Consider the following 13,538-nt stretch of genomic DNA (forward strand, 5'->3'; position numbering starts at 1 on the left):
TCAAATCTAACGCCTCACCGCCAGTTCCGGTATCCAGTCACAAGAGTGAGGCATTGATCACTATAAATAGCGAGACAACGTTCTTTCCCTTACCCTCATAACAATATACCCAGTCACAGGCTGCTTGGTTCTGCACTGTGGTGACTCTGGTTTACTTCCACTCACTGAATTTCTTTCTTCAAAACCTATTATTTCATTCTTTGGAGGTTCGTTCATCACGCTTATCTTCTCTTCTATTTTCCTACTTTTACTTTTCTTCTATAACCTTGTTTTGCTTACAATCCATAATTTATATATGTTCCATTTCCGCAACTGTAAGTAGTGTTTTATTCGCAATGTCTTGTACTTGACTAGACCCTTACGATTATGGATCTGAATTTTATTTATATTATTTTCCTTTTCTTCTATGCTTTTCACTATTGTAGTTTGATTATTTGAAATGGTATGGTATTTCTGTTGAATTTTCGTCTTTTGTTGTATAGATCTGACGTTTCACGAGAATAATATGTTCTAGCTTATTCTGTCTCTCTGTGTCTGTCTGGGTCTAGTTTTTGTGCCTCATGTGATACTGTTCATTTAGTTTTTTCTTTGCCCTTTAGCGTTCTCTTAATTTAAAATGACTTCTTTGAGGGCTAATTTTTCTTCTTTCAGAAATCCAAGATTCGTTTCAACTTGGTGGCCGCAAATCTTTGTGTATACTTTCTTATCGTTTTGTCTGCAATTGGTTTTTTAGGACCATAAGTTTTTTCTGAAAGTAGATCAGGATGAACTATTTTAATCCTACTTGGCATAAACTTTGGTGATTTTCTATCAATTTGTTGTAGGGATTTATGCTTTAATTTATTTTCTTTGGACTATGATCTCGAATCTCAGCTTCCATTATAGCACCGACATAAATTTTTTGCTCAAGCATATGTAGTTTGTAAGACTAAACATTGTGTTTTCTGCAGCTTGATAAATGGCAACTGAAACCTTTCTATTCACATCTGAGTCCGTGAACGAGGGTCACCCCGACAAGCTGTGCGACCAGATCTCTGATGCAGTGCTCGACGCGTGCCTTGCACAAGACCCTGACAGCAAGGTTGCCTGCGAAACATGCACCAAGACAAACATGGTCATGGTCTTTGGGGAGATCACAACCAAGGCCGAAGTAGACTACGAGAAGATTGTCCGTGAGACATGCCGCAGCATTGGCTTCATCTCTGATGATGTTGGTCTTGATGCTGACAAGTGCAAGGTGTTGGTCAACATTGAGCAGCAGAGCCCTGATATCGCCCAGGGTGTGCACGGCCACTTCACCAAGCGCCCGGAGGAGGTTGGTGCTGGTGACCAGGGTCACATGTTTGGCTATGCCACTGACGAAACCCCTGAATACATGCCGCTCAGCCATGTCCTTGCAACCAAACTTGGTGCTCGCCTTACCGAGGTTAGGAAAGATGGTACCTGCGCTTGGTTGAGGCCAGATGGTAAAACACAAGTAACTGTTGAGTACAACAATGACAACGGTGCCATGGTTCCAATCCGTGTTCACACTGTTCTAATTTCCACCCAACATGATGAGACTGTGAGCAATGACCAAATTGCTGCTGACCTTAAAGAGCATGTTATCAAGCCAGTCATTCCCGAGAAGTACCTTGATGAGAAGACCATCTTCCACCTTAACCCATCGGGTCGGTTCGTGATTGGTGGCCCCCATGGTGATGCTGGTCTCACTGGAAGAAAGATCATCATTGATACCTACGGTGGCTGGGGTGCTCATGGTGGTGGTGCCTTTTCAGGCAAGGACCCAACCAAGGTTGACAGAAGTGGTGCCTATATTGTGAGGCAGGCTGCAAAGAGCGTTGTGGCAAATGGGTTTGCCAGAAGGTGCATTGTCCAAGTTTCTTATGCCATCGGTGTCCCTGAGCCCTTGTCAGTCTTTGTTGACACCTATGGAACCGGAAAGATTCCTGATAAGGAAATTCTTCAGATTGTGAAGGAGAATTTCGACTTCAGACCTGGAATGATCACCATTAACTTGGACCTCAAGAGGGGTGGCCACAGGTTCCTGAAGACAGCTGCTTATGGACACTTCGGAAGGGATGACCCTGACTTCACATGGGAAGTGGTGAAGCCACTCAAGTCAGAGAAGCCTCGGGTCTAGGCTTATGGTCAACTTAATCCCTCCCTTCAATAGATGTCTTGCTAAGTATTGATGAATAATTTGCGTGTTTCATTAGTACTACAATCCTAGGTCTAATGCCATTTCCTTATCATACAAAATTTGTTTTTTTACTTAACATTTATTTTTTTGTTCATTCAATATTACTGTTTTGATGCAATTAAATTTTATCTGAATCCCTATTGATTGTAATTTGAAAGGGTGAAAAAGCCCTCTGCAACGTATTTTATATTTCACAAAATTGAAATATTCCCTCTCAAGCTGTCTCTCTCTACTTGGTTCTGATTCGTCTCTCTTCCTCTCTCGGATCTCTGCATGTCTTCTCAAATTAGATAAAGGGTTTGATTCTTCAGTTTGTGTTTCGGCTTTTGATTTTTTTATTTTATTTGTCCGATTTGATTATGGAATTTGCCAATGTTGTTCTAAAATTGTAGTAATCAGGATTTGGATGGTGTTTCAATGATATTTGTTTGGAGCCGAATAATCTGGCAAGCAAATTTAAAAAACTGAATGATATTGCTTTCTGTTACAATCGAAGTAAGAGCAAAATATGTAAATGTTTTCTCTGAAGAAAAAATTGAAATTGCACAAGTAGATCAAATATTTTCTTGACATATTTTTATCCACACATTAAGAACCCAATCTTGTCCATGTGCTTTGATGCATTTTGAATTTAATTAACGTTGCATGTTTTTCAAACCCAAATAAATTATTGGTTGTAATAAAGTTTACAGTGTCCTTTCTCTAAAAAAACACAATTATTATACCATAACAAAATCGTGACAAGTTGTGTGATGATAGCATGTTGCACGTTACCACATTTATGGTAGATCCATCCAGAATATCAGATCTGCACCTTTGCGTTGAAAAATAGTAAGTTGGAAGCACTAACACACCTTAAACGCGGAAACAAATCAGACTTCAATAATAATATATTGAAAAGATTAGAGAGGCATGTGGCCCAATTCTTTACCGATGAAAGGAATGTGTACATATCCTAATTACCACTACTCATACATTCATTCAGATAATACTCCTAATTACGATAATTATTCAATATTTCTTATTAATAGTTTGAGTCCAACTTTTAAATAAGTGATGACTTTTTCCGTAATGGGCACACAAGTGATGACTTTTTCCGTAATGGGCACACTAAATTCTATCTCATCTCATACTCTTAATTCTTTTATTATGTTTTTTTTAACTTAAACATAAAAAATGTATTTAGTTAGAGACTGATTGAAAGTTTGTTTATCAAAGAATATCTTGGCATTGTTGAATTATATTTTTCTGTTTTATTTTTATAAATGAAGATTAATGATTGTGATATGAAGCTCGAACACTTCTCTTAAATAGCGTATCGGTGTCAGATATTCGTATTGACACCGAAATTCATATGATACTTTTAAGACACGTATCCGTGAAATGTCTAATTCAAAAAGTATTTATTGAATTTTTAACAATTCTAATACGATTTTAACACAATTTTAAAAAGAAAAAATACATTAATTTTTGAAAGACTCAAACTTATTGTATAATTTTTTATTATAATTATAAAAATAAGAAATAAATTATTTTGAACCAATAATGAAAAATATCTTTTTATTTTAAAATATAATTTGAAATATACTTGTGTACATAAATCTTTATTTTCAATTTATATAATTAATAATTATATAATATATAGATTTATGTCTTCATGTCTTACATTTTAGAAATTATATGTATCTCCATGTTCCAATCGTATTTATGTTACATAGATCGTGATTATGCGTGATTAATAAAGTGTTTCTATGCTACATACATCGTGATTACGCGTGATTAATAAAAAAACATGGCCTTGGTTTTGTTCTGTTTGATACAGAGAAATGGTGACACAGTGAGATGGTGATACTTTTTAGATGATAAATTAGGCTATTCTTAAATGTAAGAAATCATGAACCACACACTTGACTATTTTTGACCTAGACAAGGCTCATGGGTCGCGGAGTTCATTCTTGTTGGTTGGTCACCACACCAACCACCTTTCAAATAATTAACAACCACATAGGATTATGTTTTTTCCAGTGTCGATTAATTAATAATATCTCTTATCACCCCCACTGTAAACAATAACTACAACTTTAGTCAACACTTCAAATTGATTAAGTTAATTAAGATGATTTTAAAGCTTTCTCATTTTTTCTTCTTCTTCGAAAAGTGACTAAATACCAAAAATTGTTATGTATGCTTTCTTACCCAACTTTCATCTATATATGTGTGGGTTTACGTTTTAGATATTTTATTTTGAGGTTTTCTACTACCAAAATTTATAACAGTCAAATTTTATTATTTTCATAAATATGAGACTGAAAAAATATGTTTGTCTTTTATTTACTTTATAAGAAAATAACATTTTCCAGCAAACACTGTTTTTGGGAAATTAATTTTAGTCATGATTTCTGTTAAAAAATCCCGTGCTGCAATGGAGGTGGAAAACTAAATTTTTATTTAAAATAAATATTTTCCTACCAAAAATACTATGCTATTTTTATTGAATCATTTAATGAGGTAAATTACATATTTTATAAATTACATATAATTTCATAAACGTCAAAATTATTTAGAAAAATACAGTTTTAAAGCATCATTTCGTCTTTTTAAACTTGTTATAGGTATTTTGTCTTTTTAAATTCCTTATGTCTGGAGCTAGTGTGTTGTCTAGACCGAATGATCGAAAGTTGAAAGGTCGGTAACGAGATGAAAAATTAAACAAAAATGAATAAATAATCAAATAATAAAATATTGTGGCAAAACCCATCAAATAGGTTCAAATATGTACAATATGTTTAATAAATGTAAGGTATGAAGAGTAAAAATTCAATTGGGTCCAAAGTCAATAAGTGAGTACTATAAATAGGTGATCAACTCAATAGGTAAGTAAAGTGAATTTTATCGGGTAATTAAGCAAAATCGATCTTGACTTTATTTATCGGAACCCCTTGCATACGTTCGAGAGCTAATTTTGAGCCCACAAGAGTTCAAGTCAATCCAGTACAACAAGTGAGAATCTATAACCTACATCTAAATTCAAGCCTAAATCAACGAATAATGTAGTCGAAAGTCCAAACCCAAACCAGTAACTAGTGTAGTCGAAAGCACAAATCCGAATCAGGAGACCATATGAAGCCGAGAAGTCTTGGGAAAAAAAAAATTTCTTCTAGGCCTTGTAAGAGCATTTAGGAATATGGTATTTTTTTAAAAAAAATACCATGTGTTATTTTTATTGAACCACTTAATGTGATAAAAAGAAAAAGAGTTATGAAATAGCCTAAAGTGATTCTAGTGCTGCTTTCCTACCCAACTGGTGATAATATTCCATTCATTTAGTGAATAGAATTTTGGTATTTTGGCATCCAGTTAGAATATGACTCCTCAGACTCCATTCCTATTAAGCCATCATCTTACCAATCACCTATCAATAACTATTCACCATTCACAATTTGTTAGAATTTTAAAGATAATAGTATTTTATAATATATAAATTAAATACATATTTATTTATAAGGTAATTTTATAAAATTAAATTAAATTTAAAGTTATTTTTTAATACAAATTAAAATAAAACATTGGTAATAGTTTTAGAGAGTTGGTGAAAAAGATAATTATTTAAAAAATTAAAATTGTGAATAAAATAAGTTTTTTTTCATTAATGTAAAATTTCAAAAATATTAAATACGTTCCTAAAAAGAATTTACATCATTCTCGTTCCTTTAAATTCCAAACAAATTTTTAATATCCTCTAAAATTCGAACATGTTTTTTAAATATTTATTAATAACAATCATATAAAAAATATATGTAAATGACTATCTTAGCCTGATATTATTATTAAAAAATAATTATAATATCCATATATTAAAAAAATCATTAACATCGATTTTTCATTTATCGTTATCGTTAATTATGATTTAAGAAAAAATAAAGAAAATAATATATTTTTTTCAATGATGTATTTAATATATTAAAATTTTCATGGACATGTAGATAGTAATTTATCGTAAAATTATTTAATTAATATTTTAATATTTGTACTTTTTCTTTTATCAAAATAAAAATTGAAAACAACATCGTTAGAATTGAGGAGGGAATTTGGACGAAGAGGAATGAGTGAATTTGTGAGAATTAAAGAGGATGTGTAAGGTTATTTAGATTGAGAGATGATAAAGTCAAATTGTAAGGACAATTTATTGAAATTTGAGAATGAGAGGAAATTTAAAAATTATTTTAAAAGTATAAAATGTAAGTTTATAAATTTATCTTTATTTTTAAAAAATATTTGAATAATAAGTATGATTTTTTTTTTAATGTTTGAGTTATGATACATTTTATTTTTTATTATTTACTTGGAAAATTTATTTTCTCTCAAGTCAAACACTCTTCCGATCTCAAAAGAGAGAGAGACAAATATCTTTGATGTGTTTTGAATAAATAAAATTGATTTTTTTATATTTTAATAAAGTAACATACACATATTTCATTTTATTTAAAATTTTAATATTCACAAAACTTAATGAAAGAAATTAAAGTGTTTTATAAAAAATTAAATAGTTTAATAAAGTGAGATACAAGTTTTGTTTTATAAGGAATATGTTTTAAAGACTAATTTTATTTGAGATATTGCAGTTATTGCTGATCTCGTGAGTTTTCACTTACATTAAAAATTGAACAAAAAAAATCAGTTAAAAATTGAAAAATTGAATACAAAATCTCAGTTAAGTATATGGTTTAAAACAATATAAAAAAATAATTTACAACATAAATAATATTTAATATAAAAAAAATAAACATAAAAACAGTAAACCCTAGACCCTACATCAAAATAAATACATAAAACAATGTATATTTTTAAAAAAAACATCACATGATTCTATCAAAACTTACATCTATAAACAATTTTTTTTTTCATATCAAACAGTAAACATAAAACAAAAAAACTATAAAAATTAATGAACTTAACTGTGAAGACTAGTGTCAAACAGTGAAGAAAAACACCACCACCTCAATCACAGAACGAGATCCAACTTGAAACAAGATAAAAAAATAATTACAATTTTTTCAAACTAAAAAAAGAAAAACAAGACAGCTGTATACATTTAAAAGGAATTCAATATCGAGGGAAATACTTATATCCTACTTCTCACCCGGAAACAACTCTCAAAAGATCTCTACTTCTCACCATACCAACACTCAAATGAATGAAAGCACAACATGTTCACGGGCTGAAAAAATTCAAGTCAAAAGATTCCTCAGTGTATGGTGCAGTGTGTGTTGCATTCTTTCGTGCATGTGTTGCGTTCTTTCGTGCATTGATTTCTCACAGTGGTGTCAGTCTGAGACCAATTTTATTTCATGCATTCACAGTTGCAAAGTTATGTTAAGGGTATTAAGGTAAAATACTTATATCCTACATGGACATCTGTGATCATCTCTGCATATATAAGAGAAAAGCAGAATGCATCTAACTCGCCCGTCTGCACCCTCACCTTCAAACACAACATCCTTCCACTCGTTCATTCGCACTGCAACTCCATCAACTGATCCAAACACAGTGTTAATGGAATAGTTTTTATACAGTTAATTTTACCTTATTAGATAAGATAAATATAAGTGTGATGTCACTTATATATTAATCATGAGTATATTTTATAATGGTATTTAAAAGTGCTAGTTAAATAAAATGATATTTACATTATTTATGTATTATGAGTGGGATATATTTCTAATGAAAGTAAAATTTTCTCTAAAATCATAATTAAACACATTTTCTTATTTTTTTAATAAGAATTGACTTCTACAAAAGAAAAGAAAAATTAAATGTGAAAAATGATTTCATTTTCTTAAATATTTATGATATACACACATAGTATTTTAAATATCATTTTTAATATTAATTTAGTAAATGAAATATTGATATTCTTTTCGTTCCTAATAATTTTTTAAAAAATCTTGAAAACTCCTCTTTCATTTTCTCTTGTATCATTTTTTTCTTTTTTACTACTCTAAAAGGCTATAATGCTTTTCTTGTTTTTCTTAAGAAGATTAAAAAATTAAAGTGTTTATTTTATAAAAATGTAATATTCTTAATTGTGTTTTCTACAAATTTTTCTGTTAATAAACAAATAAATGCCATGTCAAACATGTAGTCAAAATAAAAAATCTAACATAAAATGAAACAAAACAAAACATACAAAAACCACACCAAACATACATTAATACTATTATTTGATGGGATTACTAATATTTTTAAATTAAAATTTACACTACAAAGAATAATGATTTTAATACAGGTAAAAAATAATCATAAATAAAAAAGTGGACATTAAAACGTGATTAACGTTTACCTTTCATTCATTAAAAAGTTTACATTTTATACGTGAAAGCTATTAAATCTTCTATATCGGTATATGTAGGAGACGTACCGTGATCAAATAGAGACAAATTATACGATTAATATTTAATAATTTATTATTTTATGTACAAATAGTTAGTCACAATTATTCTCTCATAGATATAAAATATTTTACTTATAACACTTCATAATTTATTTATTTTATGTTACTTTTTTTTTCACTTCTATGTACACGGATAAGGAAAGTTATTAATATTAATAAAAGGAAAAGCTCAATTTCTTATTCCCTTATGAAAAAAAATAAATCCAAATGACAAGTAGAAATTCAAATGAAAATTATTCTAGATCCCAGAATACAGAAGTAAACATTTTTTATGTAACCATTTAATTTATTTGTAAGAAATATTTTTTTATCAGCATTTGCAAGAAATTTTCAAATTCTGATTCCATTAAACACATGAGAAAAATCGGAATGCAAAATAGAAATTTATTAAATACACCCACTAATTAAATTAAATGACCATTTAGACTATTACTATTATCATTAAAATAAAATAGGTACACACTCATGAAAAATAGATCATATATTCCAAAATATAGAAACTACTGTTTGTATATATTAATACAGTTATTGATATTTTACGTGATTATTTTATATTATTAAAGGATTTCATAATGAAAAAAATACTGTACTGTCATTAATTAAAGAAAATACATTCCAATTATATCGTTTAATTAAATAAAATAATATAATTATTTAAAATATTTGTAATACATTTACAATTTTAACCTTTGCAGCAAATACTACATTATATAATTTAAAAAAATATTGTAATTACAGAAAATTTAACATTATTAATTAAACAAATAAATACTTTTTTAATAAATATAAATTAATCAATAAGATCTCACGTATAAGCAGAAAAGATAATATTCTCTATAAACTCAAATGTAAAAAAAGATAATATTTAAACTTTTTAATACTAGTATTCCTAAAGTATCTTTTTATTTAGTTTTAAATATTATTTTCAATAAATATAAATAAATAAATATATTTATTATATTAAATAAAAACTACATGTTTTATCCATATGAAAAAGAGAATAATTTTGCTTACAGTTAGATGCAAAAACAATATTTTAAATTAAAGAGTATTTTAAATTTTAGCAACGATGACGGTGGGATCTACCTTTATCGTACGGAGCTACCGACACCGACACGTTTTCGGTAAGGTTGGTGAGTCACCGGCGGTACCCGGTAATGGACGAGCTCTCGCTGTAGCAAATCGCAATCTCACCGACCCCTTTGATTTGGGTGTGAAATCTAACGGCACAACGCCGGTTCCGGTGTCTAGTCATATGAGTGACCATTGATCACTATAAATAGCGAGACAACGTTCTTTCTCTTACCCTCACAACACTAAACCAGTCACTTGCTGTTTGGTTCTGCACTGTGGTGACTCTGGTTTGCTTCCACTCACTGAATTTCTTTCTTCAGAACCCATTCTTTCATTCTTTGGAGGTTCGTTCTTCACGCTTCTTCTCTTCTCATACGTTTTTTTTTCTTCTATAAACCCTGTTTTGCTTACCATCATAATTTATATATCTTCCATTTCCGGAACTGTAAGTAATGTTTTATTCCCAATGTCTTGTCCTTAACTAGACCCTTACGGTTATGGATCTGAATTTTCTTTATATTATTTTCCTTTTCTTCTATGCTTTTCACTATTGTAGTTTGATTATTTGAAATGGTATGGTATTTCTGTTGCATTTTGATCTTTTGTTGTATAGATCTGATGCTTTAACGGGAATAATCTGTTCTAACTTATTCTGTCCGGGTCTAGTTTATGTGCCTCGTGTGATACTGTTCATTTAGTTTTTTCTTTGTTGAACCCTTTAGCGTTCTAATTTTGTAATTGAAACTAATGTTTGAGGTATATGCTGTGCTTTAATGTTTCTTGAAAGGACAAAAGTTATGTGTAGATCTTTTGCGCTGTTATTGGAGTTTCGCTAATTTATGAAATAAAGGGTAATGGTGAACATAGATTACTAAAATTAAATTCAAATTCAGATTGAAGAACAACGCTAGTAAGTGCATCTAAATTTTCTTCTTTCAGAAATTCAAGATTCGTTCCAACTTGGTGCCCGGGAATATTCGTATATACTTTCTTATCGTTTTGTCTGCAATTAGTTTTTTAGGACCATAAGTTTTTTCTGAAAGTAGATCAGGATGAACTATTTTAATCCAACTTGGCATAAACTTTGATGATTTTCTATCAATTTGTTGTAGGGATTTATGCTTTAATTATTTTAGTTGGAATATGATCTCGAATCTCAGCTTCCATTATAGCACCAACTGAAGTATTTTTGCTTAAGCATTTGTACTTTGTAAAACTAAACGTTGTGTTTTCTGCAGCTTGATAAATGGCATCTGAAACCTTTCTATTCACATCTGAGTCTGTGAACGAGGGTCACCCAGACAAGCTGTGCGACCAGATCTCTGATGCAGTGCTCGACGCGTGCCTTGCACAAGACCCTGACAGCAAGGTTGCCTGCGAAACATGCACCAAGACAAACATGGTGATGGTCTTTGGAGAGATCACAACCAAGGCCGAAGTAGACTACGAGAAGATTGTCCGTGAGACATGCCGCAGCATTGGATTCATCTCTGATGATGTTGGTCTTGATGCTGACAAGTGCAAGGTGTTGGTCAACATTGAGCAGCAGAGCCCTGATATCGCCCAGGGTGTGCACGGCCACTTCACCAAGCGCCCGGAGGAGGTTGGTGCTGGTGACCAGGGTCACATGTTTGGCTATGCCACTGACGAAACCCCTGAATACATGCCGCTCAGCCATGTCCTTGCAACCAAACTTGGTGCTCGCCTTACCGAGGTTAGGAAAGATGGTACCTGCGCTTGGTTGAGGCCAGATGGTAAAACACAAGTAACTGTTGAGTACAACAATGACAACGGTGCCATGGTTCCAATCCGTGTTCACACTGTTCTAATTTCCACCCAACATGATGAGACTGTGAGCAATGACCAAATTGCTGCTGACCTTAAAGAGCATGTTATCAAGCCTGTCATTCCCGAGAAGTACCTTGATGAGAAGACCATCTTCCACCTTAACCCATCGGGTCGGTTCGTGATTGGTGGCCCCCATGGTGATGCTGGTCTCACTGGAAGAAAGATCATCATTGATACCTACGGTGGCTGGGGTGCTCATGGTGGTGGTGCCTTTTCAGGCAAGGACCCAACCAAGGTTGACAGAAGTGGTGCCTATATTGTGAGGCAGGCTGCAAAGAGCGTTGTGGCAAATGGGTTTGCCAGAAGGTGCATTGTCCAAGTTTCTTATGCCATCGGTGTCCCTGAGCCCTTGTCAGTCTTTGTTGACACCTATGGAACCGGAAAGATTCCTGATAAGGAGATTCTTCAGATTGTGAAGGAGAATTTCGACTTCAGACCTGGAATGATCACCATTAACTTGGACCTCAAGAGGGGTGGCCACAGGTTCCTGAAGACAGCTGCTTATGGACACTTCGGAAGGGATGACCCTGACTTCACATGGGAAGTGGTGAAGCCACTCAAGTCAGAGAAACCTCATGCCTAGACGTGTTGTGGACTTAATCCCTTCTTTAATGGATGTCTTGCCAGGTGTTGATGAATAATTTGCGTGTTTCATTACTGCTACGATCCTAGGTCTAATGCCATTTCCTTATCATCATACCTAAACTGTTTATTTTTACTTACCATTTATTTTTATGTTAATGCAGTATTACTCTCTTGATGCAATTAAATTTTATCTGAATTTTGCCCCTATTGGTTGTAATTTGAAAGGGTGAAAAAGCCCTTGCAATGTATTTTATCTTTCACAAAATTGAAAAATTGCCAATGTTGTTCTAAAATTGTTGTAATCATTATTTGGAGCCGAATAATCTGCCAGCAATCTTAAAGTGCCAATTAATCTGGTCTTAGTGGTGTTCTTAATTTTCCGATTTTTTATATCTCATTTTCATGCCTGAACTTGTGAATCAGTTCTCACCATCCATTGTTACACCTTAGCTTGATATTTTTAGTTTTGGCCTTGAAAATCAGACAGTACGAATTTGAATTACATTCTATAGCCATCTGTAAATAATTAAGAATACATTTTTCCTTGGCTTTTCATCGTTTCTAACTTCTCATTCAAATTCAAGAACAAGAAACCAGCGATTCAAGATTGACAATCTTTCTTTTTCCTCCTTGAACCCAACTTTTGAGTAGTTTTTATTTTATTCCGAGTAGGGTTTTCAATATATAAGGAGGTAATTTATGCATTGAGTGTGATAGATCATAGTTAAATAACCATGTAATCGTTTGTACATTATCATTGAATTGTAATTAAGATCAGAAGTATAATGCTCAACAAAATTGTTATCAATTTTGTATTGATTCTGTGAGAACATTTACATCAGGGAGATACAGTAACTGGTTTTATAAGCTTCAGAACTTCTGAAATTGGTCTTTTTCTTAAGAATAAAGTTCCACATAACTTGTATTATGCTTGGACATATTCCATTTCTTCAACAATTCGTCCATATCTAACCTGTGGATAAGCTAAGCAATCACAAAGCAAGCATATTATGTAAGAGAAGGATATGATACCATGTGTATATATGAAAATGGGAATGGTCCAACAGCATATTTTCTAACAATTTTTTTAATGGATTGAAATTTATTAAAAAATATAAAACTTTGGGGTTTATTTTTTTTAATAAGTTTTACTCGTTATTTTGTAACTTTTTAAATAAGTTTTAAAATGTTTGTTATTACTAACCCTTTTATATGAAGATATGCTCAATTTTAAAAAGTATAATTTTTTACAACAACTTTTTAAAAGTGTAATATACTATATATTATAAATTTATGATCTTTTTAGATACTTTCTGAATTTAAAATAAAACTAAAATAAACTCTGCACCTGTATAAATATTGCTTTATATCTATCTT

The 13,538-nt window shown here is 31.5% G+C and overlaps 2 protein-coding genes across 2 annotated transcripts; both read left to right on the forward strand.

Annotated features, from left to right (window-relative positions):
• Positions 1–88: 88 nt before the first annotated feature.
• Positions 89–2,421, forward strand: LOC137814823 (S-adenosylmethionine synthase 1-like). Its single transcript, XM_090293449.1, has 2 exons — positions 89–206; positions 951–2,421. The coding sequence occupies exon 2, from the start codon at positions 959–961 to the stop codon at positions 2,141–2,143; it is 1,185 nt and encodes a 394-aa protein (XP_090149575.1). The 5' UTR covers positions 89–206; positions 951–958; the 3' UTR covers positions 2,144–2,421.
• A 7,537-nt stretch (positions 2,422–9,958) lies between these two features.
• Positions 9,959–12,454, forward strand: LOC137814824 (S-adenosylmethionine synthase 1). The gene is made up of 2 exons (XM_068617741.2): positions 9,959–10,072; positions 10,967–12,454. The coding sequence occupies exon 2, from the start codon at positions 10,975–10,977 to the stop codon at positions 12,157–12,159; it is 1,185 nt and encodes a 394-aa protein (XP_068473842.1). The 5' UTR covers positions 9,959–10,072; positions 10,967–10,974; the 3' UTR covers positions 12,160–12,454.
• The last annotated feature ends 1,084 nt before the right edge of the window (positions 12,455–13,538 follow it).

The sequence above is a fragment of the Phaseolus vulgaris genome, chromosome 1 (genome assembly GCF_051622355.1).
Source record: "Phaseolus vulgaris cultivar YP4 chromosome 1, ASM5162235v1, whole genome shotgun sequence".
Lineage (NCBI taxonomy): Eukaryota > Viridiplantae > Streptophyta > Magnoliopsida > Fabales > Fabaceae > Phaseolus > Phaseolus vulgaris.